At 38.0% G+C, this 12,500-nt stretch overlaps 1 protein-coding gene, 2 long non-coding RNA genes and 1 pseudogene across 3 annotated transcripts in view; 3 read left to right on the top strand and 1 right to left on the bottom strand.

The window, feature by feature from the left end:
* The window catches only part of LOC149129002 (uncharacterized), a 7,702-nt gene extending 7,680 nt beyond the window's left edge, over positions 1–22 (bottom strand). Inside the window, exon 1 of the long non-coding RNA XR_016240592.1 lies at positions 1–22. This exon is cut by the window's left edge and continues 649 nt beyond it. This is a non-coding gene — a long non-coding RNA (uncharacterized LOC149129002).
* Positions 1–2,331, top strand: part of LOC149129001 (uncharacterized) — a 9,448-nt gene extending 7,117 nt beyond the window's left edge. Inside the window, exon 2 of the long non-coding RNA XR_016240593.1 lies at positions 1,925–2,331. This is a non-coding gene — a long non-coding RNA (uncharacterized LOC149129001). The remainder of the gene's footprint in view (positions 1–1,924) is intronic.
* The window catches only part of LOC149128999 (adhesion G protein-coupled receptor G6-like), a 33,298-nt gene extending 21,326 nt beyond the window's left edge, over positions 1–11,972 (top strand). The window contains exons 7-8 of the mRNA XM_089346845.1: positions 11,340–11,454; positions 11,783–11,972. Coding sequence (XP_089202971.1) covers positions 11,340–11,454; positions 11,783–11,957 — 290 coding nt within the window. The 3' untranslated portion in view covers positions 11,958–11,972. The remainder of the gene's footprint in view (positions 1–11,339; positions 11,455–11,782) is intronic.
* On the top strand, positions 5,465–9,735 carry LOC149129000 (uncharacterized; annotated as a pseudogene).
* Positions 11,973–12,500: the final 528 nt, after the last annotated feature.

Here is a 12,500-nt window from a genome sequence, read left to right as displayed (position 1 = left end):
TTTAAATTCATTTATACACACACAAACACACACACACACACACACACACACACACACACACACACAAACACACATGTATATATATATATATATATATATATATATATATATATATATATATATATATAGGTTACGAGAGGTAATGCTGTCAATAAATCTCAAAAGTGTCAGGTAATGCTAAGTAAGTGCTATGGACAGACTATAGTTAAGCTCCAGGTTCGGTGATTATTCGAATGAGGAGTCCAACGTACATCATATATCAACATGTGTATATATAACAACATTTTCAGGATGTGATAAAAATCCAAGGCTGTGAAGCATTTCAGAACGTTTATAAAATGGTTAAGTAATAGTTATTCTAGATAAGGTATGAAGTGGAGAATGGAGGAATGAAAATAGACATGAGATATGCAGGGATATTGCAGCTGTAGTTCTATTATTTAGTCAGAATGGTATATATATATATAAGATTCCTGTACCAGAATGGTACACATATGGTATACAGAATGGTATACATATAACATTCCTATAGCAGAATGGTATACATATAAGATTCTGCCTAGATAATTGAACTACAGATACAATATCCCTGCATATCTCACGTCTATTTTCAGAGAGAGAGAGAGAGAGAGAGAGAGAGAGATGTGTGTGTGTATGTGTAAGTGTGTATGCATGTATGCATGCATGAATGTACGTATGTATGTTTTCGTTTTAAATAAAGGCGATCTGCGTTGATGTTCATGTGGAAACTATGTGTGCTTGCTAGTATTTTCCAGGTTTTCACATCAATGGCTCGGACCCCATCAAGCGTCCAATCAAGCAGCCCAAATGTTGGTATGAGCACTGGCACTGCTAACACATGTGGGCCACTAAGTATATATATATATATATATATATATATATATATATATATATATGCATGCACACACACACACACACACGACGGGCTTTTTCCAGTTTCCGTCTACCAAATCCATTCAAAAGGCTTTGGTCATCTTGAGGCTATAGTACAAGACACTCGCCCAAGTTAACACACAGTGCGACTGAACCCGGAACCATGTGGGTATGAAGCAAGCTTCTTACGACAGAGCTACGCCTGTGCCTACACAAATGAGAAACGTTGCACGTTTCCTCTGATAAAATAAGGAATGTATAAAGCGGAGGCATGAGCACAAAGAAAACGCTTCTTTCAAATAATGTAACAAGTATCTATAAGAAATCTTGGAATGAGACTTGGAGTTCTATTAATCTAGAAGCAGAAGATTTTGCAGGGAAACCCAAAACGGATTGTAGGGTGGGATATTTCTGTAGGGTCTCTCACAAATAAAACAGTATTGTGAGGGGTTAGTCTTTAATTTTGAGATGTCTGGGTATAAATACATTACATCCATGTACACTAGTTAATCGATCTGTAAATACAGACATCTAGACATGAGTGATGTGCGTTTAGGCATGTTTCATCATCGTCATCATCATCGTCATCATCATCATCATCTAACAGTTTCTCATGCTGGTATTTAAGGGATGCGTGATCAGTCCTTATGAGTTTATATTTGAAAATATTTCACTCGTAGACAGCTTGGAGGACCCACTTTGATGCTGAAATAACATCCTGAATGTTTTGAAACGAATCATTTCTCTCTCTCTCTTTTCCTATTTTATCATATTTTATAACTCTCTCTCTCTCTCTCTCTCTCTCTCTCTCTCTCTCTCTCTCTCTTTCTCTCTCTCTCTCTTTCCGGCTTTGTCTTTATCTCTTTGTTCACAGGCAGACAAATGCCGACAAACAAACAATAAGTGATATTTTGTATTTGTTAAGTACATCCTGAATTTATAAATAAACCGAATGTATGATACTGTTCTACATAAAAGCAGTAATTATCTCTTCAATTACGTCTTATGTGCTGCAATTATTCAATTTCAGTTTGCTTCAGCAGATGTGGGTTCAATTTCAACTGTGTTTGAACAATAACTCCTACTAAACACGGGGCAATCATATATCTAGTAAGGATCAGAGCCCACTCATCTCAGTTTGCAAGTATTTGTTAGAGACAATCAATATCAGACTGGGGTCCACAGATACGACATTCGCCAACTGTTTAAATTCACTTGTAGTAACGCCTGCGCATGCGTAGAATAAAACAAGCAAGCGTTTCCCGCTCAATTCATTCTCTTTCTCGCTGGCCAGCGATTGAGCATGGACGTGTGTTTAAAAGCTGTCCCTACATCTTTCGGTCTTATACTCGACAGCTCGTTATTCTCACCTCTAAAGATGTATAACTAAAGATTTGTATGTTTTACCAAGTAAATAAATGTTGTTTAAGTTGTTTAGTCTGGAGTTCAGCGTTCCGTCAATTTCTTCAATTTTATAGTAGAAAGTCAGGTATACAATCTAAAGATGTATAACCCACTTTCTACTAAACACTTATACACACACACACACACACACACACACACACACACACACACACACACACACACACACACACACACACACACACACACACACACACACACACACACACACACACACACACACACACACACACACACACACACACACACACACACACACACACACACACACACACACACATATATATATAGGTCATGAGAGGTAATGGTGTCAATAAATCTCAAAAGTGTCAGGTAATGCTAAGTAAGTGCTATGGACAGACTATAGTTAAGCTCCAGGTTCGGTGATTATTCGAATGAGGAGTCCAACGTACGTCATATAGCAACATGTGTATATATAATAAAATTGTCAGGATGTGATAAAAATCCAAGGCTGTGAAGGATTTCAGAACGTTTATAAATAGGTCTTACAGCTGTTTCCGGGATATTTTATATATCCCTTCATCGGAGACATTGTGAGAAAATGGTTAAACAATAGTTATTCTAGATAAGGTATGAAGTGGAGAATGGAGGAATGATAATAGACATGAGATAGGCAGGGATATTGCAGCTGTAGTTCTATTATTTAAGCAGAATGGTATACATATAAGATTCCTATAGCAGAATGGTATACATATAAGATTCTGCCTAAATAATGGAACTACAGATACAATATCCCTGCATGTCTCATGTCTATTTTCATTCTTCCACTACACTCTCTATTTCATATCTTAACTAGAATAACTATTGCTTAACCATTTTCGCGCACAGTCTCCGATGAAGGGATATATAAAATATCCCAGAAACAGCTGTAAGACCTTCTATTTATAAATGTTCTGAAATCTTTCGGAGCTTCGGATTTTTGTCTCATTCTGAAAATTTTGTAATACATATATATATATATATATATATATATATATATATATATATATATAAGGGAAATGACAAATATTTAGACTCGTATATAGACACAATTTCAAAATTTCCCTTAAATTCCAACATGCAAACAAAACCTTCGTGAAAAAGAAAAGGAAGCCATATTAACAATGAAGAATGACAACTCCGTCTTCCTAAAAGAAACCGATAAGGGAGGGGCAATAGTAATCACAGAGAAGAACTACTGTAAAGACAAAATACTGGAATGTTAACAAAGCAGACCTACTACAAGGAAGTACCAAGGCACCCAGATAAAACAATAATGAATAAAATCAGAGCACTAATCAATGAATATCAAGATTCCTTCACAGACAAGGAAAAGGGTCATCTGTAATCAAAGAGAGCAATGTTTAGGTATTGCCCAAAATCCACAAAAGCTCTGATATAGAAAGTGCCATAAATAAGCAGAAGAGCCAATGCATGAAAATACTAAGACCTGCTGACCTCAAACTAAAACCAATTGTTGCTGGATCTCAAGCACCAGCACAACAGCTAAATCATTTTTTAGATATCCTCCTAAACATTTGTACCCTTTAATACCCAGTTATATACGGGATGGCATTGGCTCCATCCTGCACATTCCACCTACTGTTCCAGAAGGTACTATTCTTACACGTTTTGATGTCACTAATCTTTATACCAATATATCTCACACATTAGGCCTAGAAGCAATCAAGTACTGGGTAGAGAAATACAGAGGACGGATAAATGAGCGCTTCAAGGCTGACTTCATCACGAAGGCCACACGCCTGGTACTGAAGAAAATACCTTTAGATTCGACAATAAAACAAATTGACAAGTAAAGGGCACGGCTATGGGGATGCGGTTTGTACCCTCATATGCGAACTTAGTCATGGGATATTTGGAAGAAAAAAGAATTTATAATGATGTAAAGAAAGCTTTTGATCAGGAGTACAAGAAATGTATCCTCAAAAAGTGAAAACTCTTCTTTGAGGGTTGCTTCGTCTTCTGGAATAGATCAAAACGAGGACATAAATATATTTTGAAATATACTGAACATAATTCACCCGTCCAACAGATTCACGACAGAATCTATTTGCAATGAATTACCATTCCTGGATATCCACATAAAAATACTGAGCTTCACATTTTACAAAACAACTGATGAACACCAATATTTAAATTTCTACTCTTGCCACCCATCACAGATCAAAAGAAACAACCCATACAGCATGGCAAGTCGCATCGGTGCTATAGTGACTAACAGCCAAAATACGTGTAATCCGACTCAACGAACTCAAAAGCTTCTTCACAATACAGAAATACTCCTTAGGATTAATTAGTGAGGGAAATAAAAGGGCGATAAGACTAAGCATCACCCAACTACGGACACTAAGGAAAAATTAATGAACACACGATCCCGTTTGTTAACACACACAGTCTTGGGATAACCAACATCTTTCACGCCATAAAATCCAACCTACCTATACTCCTGCAAAGCCCCAAAATGAAAAACCTGATTGAAGAAAAACCCTTACGGAATAGTAGGCGCCAACCAAAAAATCTTATAAAACACCTCACAAGAGCAAAATTCAAATCAGAGAATGAATCAGAATTCTTAGTAAAAGAATGTGGAGACAGGAGAAGTGGAACATCCAACAATTTCAAAAAATTCAAGACCGGATTCGCGTTCAAAATAAATGCAGATATGAACTGCAAAAATGCAGAATCTCATATTCTGCATTACCTACCCCAATTGCAAAGAAAATTACATTGGCGAAACAAATAATTCCCTTTGCCAACGCGAACGAATCCACAGGAAGCATATCCAGCAAGAGGAATTACGCAAGATTCCGTTAAGGAAGCATCTGCAAATATTCATCGACGGAAAATTCAAAATCTTTCCCTTTTACAAATCTTCACGGGAAGAACCGCAATACCGACAATGAAAAGAGCAACACTGCATCAAAAAATTCTCTCCAAAATTGAATGTTTGAAAGAAAAGTGGAAAATTTTCATTTTTATTTTAAATGTACCTCCAGTATTGGAAACATGATACCCATCACTATAAATATTCAAGTATATATATATATATATATATATATATATATATATATATATATATATATATATATATATATAAATTTTCATAGACCCTTTTATCTTATCTGTGGCAAATTAAGAAAATGAAAAAAGGAAAAAAGAGAAAAAGACTCAAAATGCTCTCAGTGATGACTGCCCACCATCCTCTTTTTATTTTCCCCATCTTTGAACTGACTTCTTGGAGAGGTCCCCATCCTTCAACTCATTTCAATAGAATAGTCAATGTCTAAATAAATGAAAGGAAGTCAAAATTGAAGGGGACGGGTACTTACTCCCTCTCTCAACCTATCTATCTACCTAACTATCTATCTCGCAATTCTATTTGACAAGTTCGATAAACGAACGAAAGCGCTAATAATAATGATTAAACAATATTTTTTTTTCAAAAATACTGGCGACCTCCTCTTTTCTCAGTCTATTATATAAATCCCATCCTGTGTGTGTGTGTGTGTGTGTGTGTGTGTGTGTGTGTGTGTGTGTGTATTAAGAGGGAAGAGCATGGGATGAGAGGAAAAGCAAAATCGGCAGTGAAGAGAATATATAATGAGATGGCAGAGACGGAGACAAGGCGAGAGAGAAAGAAGGAAAGGAAGACAAGAGAAGAGAGGAGAGAAAGACGGAGCAAGAAGGAAATCAAAGAGAAAGAAAGAGGGAGGAAAAGAAAGGCAGCAACGAAATAAACTACAACGGTTTCGTAGTCTCCGTTGTAGCAGTCAATGCCACCACTTCCAGCGTTTTCAGTTTTCTCCCAGAATTCAGCATCAATGATGATGTCGGCAGTTTGATTCCTTGCGGCAATCATCATGATGCATATCACTCTTTTCCAACATTGCGATCGTTTCCTGTTTTCCTCGTCGATTAACCTTTTCTCAACTACAACGTTTATGTCCTCCATCGCCGTTGACAGCTCACAAATACATCAAGCTGTTACTGAAGAACGGACACATAAAACGGACACATAAACTTGGACCTGAAGATCATTTGTAGATGCCAAGAGACAAATGGTGGTGATGAGGTGTCCAGTTGTGTCTTGAAGGCACCAGATGAGTAGACGGGACTGCGGAGAGAGAGAGAGAGAGGAGCTAGGAGTGTTAGTGGGTAGGGGTTTGCAAGTGTGTATGAGAACTGGGCGAGAGATAGATAAGAGTTGTAGGTAATATTTATAAGGATTATATGTAGGCAGTGGTGAATGCGGGATGGCGATGCCCAATGGTACATGAATTGGGGTAGTCAGAGGGATGCAAGAAGAGAGCAGAAGCAGAGGAGTGCAGCTAAAGGGTCGTAATGAAGATAGAATTGGTTTGGGGAGGAGAAAAGTGAGATGTTATGCGCTGGGGTAGGGTGCATGAGAGAGGAAAAGTCAGGTGTAACACACAAGAAGAGATAATTTGGTAGTTCAGTGGCGGGTGAGGGACGGAGGCGAGAATGAACACCGTAGCGTGTGGACGTAAAGAACAACATCATTGAATGAAGAATGGCTAACAACGGAAATGGTTCTGGACAGTGGTTCTGTGGAAAGGTTGAGTGCCACCGAGTCTCAGGCTGCTGAGCATGAAGTAGTTGTTGTTACTGCGCCACATCACGATGCTCCAATGTTTAGGCCCGGATCCCGTGAAGTTCAAGGTGACCGTGGAATCCCCATTAGGAAGAAGCCACAGGAATTTGATGGAAAATGTCTTGAAAGGCCTACCGAGTCTAGTTTGAGATACTGGCTGACCATAATGAGTGAGACGACAGGCAGAAAGCGGTTCGGCTTGCCACTAGTTTGAAGGGCCTTGCATTAAAGGTGCTTATCTAGTTGTCAGTAGAGAACAGAGATTATTATTCGGCGTTGGCAAAGCTCTGCAGAGAAAATATGGTACTATGTACCAGAGCGAAATGTACAGGGCGCGCTTTCGTACTCATGTAAAGGCTAGAGGATATCCCCTGCAACAGCTAGCTTAGGGCCTGGAGAGCATGGTGCATAAAGCCTACCCTACACCAACCCTTGATCTGGTCGCTCTTCTTTTGAAACAATAGTTCATCGATCCTCTGGAGAGTGCGAATCTCAAAGTGCAGGCGAAGCAGACAGCCAAGTACTACACAAGAGGCACTGGCTAGAGCTCTGGAATTTGAGTCGTATGTCAGGTCTAGCATCGGAAATTACCGGATGGGCTACAGTTCCGGATTCTAATCAAAGAGATGGAAAATCTGTGAAGCTGGTAGGCTTAAGGACAGTTGTAGGCCTTGTGAAAAGCATGAAGAGGTAATTGATGTATGTTGCTGGCATTCTGGGAAAGCTGAACACAAGCGGCATGATTGTTACCGCTTGAAGAGTGAGCAAAAGCAGAACAATAGAGCTAAGTCTAGTTTTAAGAGAGTGCTGGATAGGTGGTTAAAAAGGACATATGAGCTACGACTGCCCAGCAAGAAGGAAGGAGAGGGTAACGGAAGATAAAGGAGGAGTGTCGGAAAAACTAAGAGGGGCTGGAATTTAGGAGCAACAGCCAGCCAAATATTACAACTCCCTTCTAGCCGTTAGCAGTACCAGCAGACCGTTAGCAGTACCTGGCTAGAGACAGCAGCCAGCCAGCCTTACTCACAGTATATGCTTATCGAAGTGACTGACAGTCGCCGATCTCGTAAGGAGAAAAGCAGCTAGTTTTAAATCCCTGAATGAGATCTATGTAGTAATCGAACTGTATAGTAAAGTTTATTTGCCAACATAAATTGGCAGTCCTGCGTAAGACTATGTTACTACTTTTTAACCCCAGAAAAACATCTTTTCCAGCTGGTTATCGATCTGTAAGTACTAGTTGTTTTCTTCCTTACGAGATCAGCGACTGTACCGAAGACGAGATATTACTCAGAAACCATTGGTCTGCTGGGACTGCTGACGGCTAGAGGAGAATAGAAGCCCCATTACTTACAGGAGGACTCAGACACCGATCATATTTCGAGAACCAGCTGAAAAAGATGTTTTTCTGGGGTTAAAAGTAGTAACACAGTTCTATGCAAAACTTCCACGTTATATTGGCAAATAAACTTTGCTCTTTCTTCCTCTCTCTCTCACGTTCTTTATATATATATGTGCGTGTATGTGCATATATATATATATATATATATATATGTGTGTGTGTGTGTGTGTGTGTGTGTTTGTGTGTATGCATGTATTTTTTTATTATCATTTTTACTCGTTTCAGCCATGAGCTGTAGTCATGCTATAGCATCACTGTGGTCTTTCTGATTTCCTCAGTCTGGAGTTCTTCACATCACCACTTCTGTATGTGCTTTTGTCTCAGCTGTTGGTCCATTTGGTGTATAAGGTAGTTTGATTCAGCTGTCCTCGTCTGCACCTCACGTCGGGTTGTTGGTTCATCCGGTATTGTGTAGAGGAGGCTATCTAGTTCCTTTTTGAAGACATTTACTTCTACCTTATACAGATTTCTTAACCTGGTCCAGAATTTAGATGAAGTAGATGGTACCTTTAGTACAATATAGTGATGGCCAGTTCTGGCTTTTGTATAACACTCAGTGTCGAAGTTAGGTACAAGCCCTTTTAGAGTTTTCCATATGTAGATTATTACATACTTATCACACCATCGGTCCAGGGAGTTAAGTTGCATTTTTCTCGGCCTATCCCCGTAGCTCACACGCTGCGCTGTTTCAGCTTTTTTAGTGAAGTGGCATTGGATTATTTCAAGTTCTGCTGTTAGTTTGGCATCACATGGTGACCATAACGTGGAGTAGCAGTCCAAGCGGCAGAGAACAAAGGTTCTTCACAGACTCAACATAGTTTCTTGGTCTCTTGTCGTGAAGGAGTTCAGTATCCATCCTATCAGTTGTCTGTGCTTTGCTGCCATATACGGTACCTTCACGTTGCTCCAGCTTGTGCAGTTGGCCAATATGAGTAGTACCCGTAATACCAATGAGCCAGCCTTCTCATATTCTGTATCGTACTGAATCACTCTTAGAACTGCGTTAAGGGTACACGTGCCTGTGGAAATATGTTTCTCTTTATTAGATCAGTGAATGTGTGTCACTTTGAAAACTATATATTTTCGAACGGAGATTTAGCAGCACCACCTCTAGCCAAGCAGTTATTCTGTGCCAAGGAAGAGAAATAGTCCAGAAACTGCGGTCCACAGATATTGCTTTAGGCTGAGTGGGGATGCTAAAGTCGCCTATTCGAAAAAACAAAGACACAGATAGTGCGTCATGTAGCCATCTGGAGACGACGCTTCCTGTGGCTAAACAACAGTAACTTTCATCCCAGCCGGGACTGCTACATTATGTTGGCAAATAATCTTTACTTTAAACTACTGTTACTGAATGTCTCTCGTTGACAGATTTAGAAATAATATACATACATACATACATACATATATATATATATATATATATATATATATATATATATATATATATATATATATATATATATATATATATATATATATATACATATATATATATATATATACATATATATATATATATATATATATATATATATATATGTGTGTGTGTGTGTGTGTGTGTTATTTCTTTACTACCCACAAGGGGCTACACACAGAGGGGACAAACAAGGACAGACAAACGGATTAAGTCGATTATACCGACCCCAGTGCGTAACTGGTACTTATTTAATCGACCCCGAAAGGATGAAAGGCAATTTAATACAGCCTAATTGGCACACAATGGGAAAATACTTTGGAAATAAGGGAATAAGATAAGTTTCATGTAAATCGGATCACGGGTTCCCGAGATACGTGGTTTATCCCGGTACGTTTATAAATAACAAAGCGGCACGTAATGGGGAAAATGCTGTGCATGTAAGACGCCCCTGAAATATGAATACAAACGGAATAAAACTATTTTTGCGTAAATTGGACCACGGGTTCGCGAGATACGCGGTTTTTTCGGGTGCCTTGAACTATTGGTGATCCAAAGGGTCACGGGTAGTCTAGTGTTATATATATTTTTCTATGTTGTGTGATTTTAGATTATTTAGCTTGTATTTCTAACATTTCAAGTTGCTAGTTACAGGCATTTGTTTTGCCGTTTGAAGCTTTACGGACTTGAAGTGAAAAGGTAGATTATTGCGGAAAGTTATAATGACAAATGAATTGTGAGTAGCAGTGCGAAACTGCATCAGTGCTGTGTGCCAAACATAAATATTAAACTCTTTACTAATTGTTACTTTTTCTGATATTGGCCAAGACTTTTGATTCTCAATCACATTCTCAAAATAGATGTTCTCACGTTTTCTGAAAATTGAGCATTTCTCAGAAAATCAAACTCAGATCATCCTTCTTTAATCAGCATCTATCTCTTTCAAGGACTGCCTGTATGTCACTGCCATACATGTTCGTATATTGTACGTGTGTCACTAAAGAATTAAATATTTATTTTCTGAAATATCATAGACGCAAATTAAATATTTTCATGGCGAACACCTTTTGAGCGAATTCATTAATAGATTGATGTTAAGGTCACGCCTGGCAGGCTTCAAAGAAACTACTCAACAGTTATAAAATATCCTTTCTACACATTCATCAGATTTTTATTTTGAGAGTATATAACTTAATAGAGGATAATAAATTGTATACTGTTATCCCTAAACCAGCCAACACTTAAAACACTTCTTCTTCTTCTTCTTCTTCTTCTTCTTCTTCTTCTTCTTCTTCTTCTTCTTCTTCTTCTTCTTCTTCTTCTTCTTCTACCTCTTCTTCTTCTTCTTCTTCTTCTTCTTCTTCTTCTTCTTCTTCTTCTACTACTACTACTACTGCTACTACTACTACTACTACTACTACTACTACTACTACTACTACTACTACATTGATTAAAACACAATTACTTGCTCGTTCACCTTTTCCGATATCCCTGTATTTTCCTATAAATAAACAACACTAAATCCTTCTCTCATAAATATCTCATATCCACGTTTTTTTTTTCTTTTTCAGTGGTTTGTAATGAAGACACAACATCAACTAACAATGATGCTTTCTATTGGCCGATGACAAAAATAGGAACAACTGTGACGATTCCATGCCATGCAAATGTAGCCACAAGACACTGGTTCGTTTGGATTATTTTCTTTCCACTCAAATTTTGAAGTTTTCACTTTTATCTCTTTGTGAGTGAACGCTACACAGTATACTCAATAAAACACCTACTGAGATTAAGGTTATAGAATTGATGTCCGGCAGTTCGAATCCTTTAACGCTGCTCTTTTACATGTGACATAATTTTGCTTTGGTCTAACTACTCGGATTTGCTTTATCCTTCTTCAACTAGATTATGGGAATAAATTACAATCAGGTCAATGTAGTTTTTGCATTCCACTGTGATTGATGAAATAAGCCCGAATAAACATGACTGAGGACATTTGACATTTATTTTTCAGTTCTTCCAAAAATGTGGCACATCTAGAAATGACAAGTCAATATATGACATCACGAAAGTGTTCGCCATTTACCGGTGTCTGGCAAGAGCCAGACATGTCTCAGTGTAACAATACAGAGTGGATCACTCAACAACTGAAGAACATCACAAACGAAGACATTGATGAAGGTGAGTGAAAATGGTTTCGAAATATTCTTGCATTAGTTGTGATAGTAGTAGGAGGAGCAGTAAATGTGTCCCTCTATTCGTGTTCCATTACGACCACTGTGTTTGTGTATGTTTATGATTAAGATTATCTATCAAGTGGTAATACGTCGTACTTTCCATTTTGAGCTCTCAAACTGTGTGCCCATCCCTTCCAACGGTGGGTCAATTTAAATCCGTGACGGAAACTTTATGACAGAATTTAATGCCTAGGAGATTTAAGTTTACCATCATATCGTTAAAATGTTTTAATAGCATTCTATAGAATGGCAAAGTAGATGAAGAAGCGAAAAAACAAAAGAGATAATCACTTTTAAAGCTATCTGAACAGATTTCCTATAGAAATTTGAACCAGCAATGTTTTGTTATTACCTTTCGTATACGAATATGTCTAATGTATTATCTGAAAAAATAACTTTTAAAGTTATTTAATAGCACTACTGACACTCTCTTGACTTATAAAGCTTTTAATATTCATGGTAGTATAATATGGTCACTTACCGAATTACGGTGTC

Source organism: Octopus bimaculoides, unplaced genomic scaffold, assembly GCF_046866305.1.
Source record: "Octopus bimaculoides isolate indiv1 unplaced genomic scaffold, ASM4686630v1 contig229, whole genome shotgun sequence".
Classification (NCBI taxonomy): domain Eukaryota; kingdom Metazoa; phylum Mollusca; class Cephalopoda; order Octopoda; family Octopodidae; genus Octopus; species Octopus bimaculoides.
The sequence above is the reverse complement of the archived record's forward strand: the minus strand, read 5'-3'. Positions and strand labels throughout refer to the sequence as shown.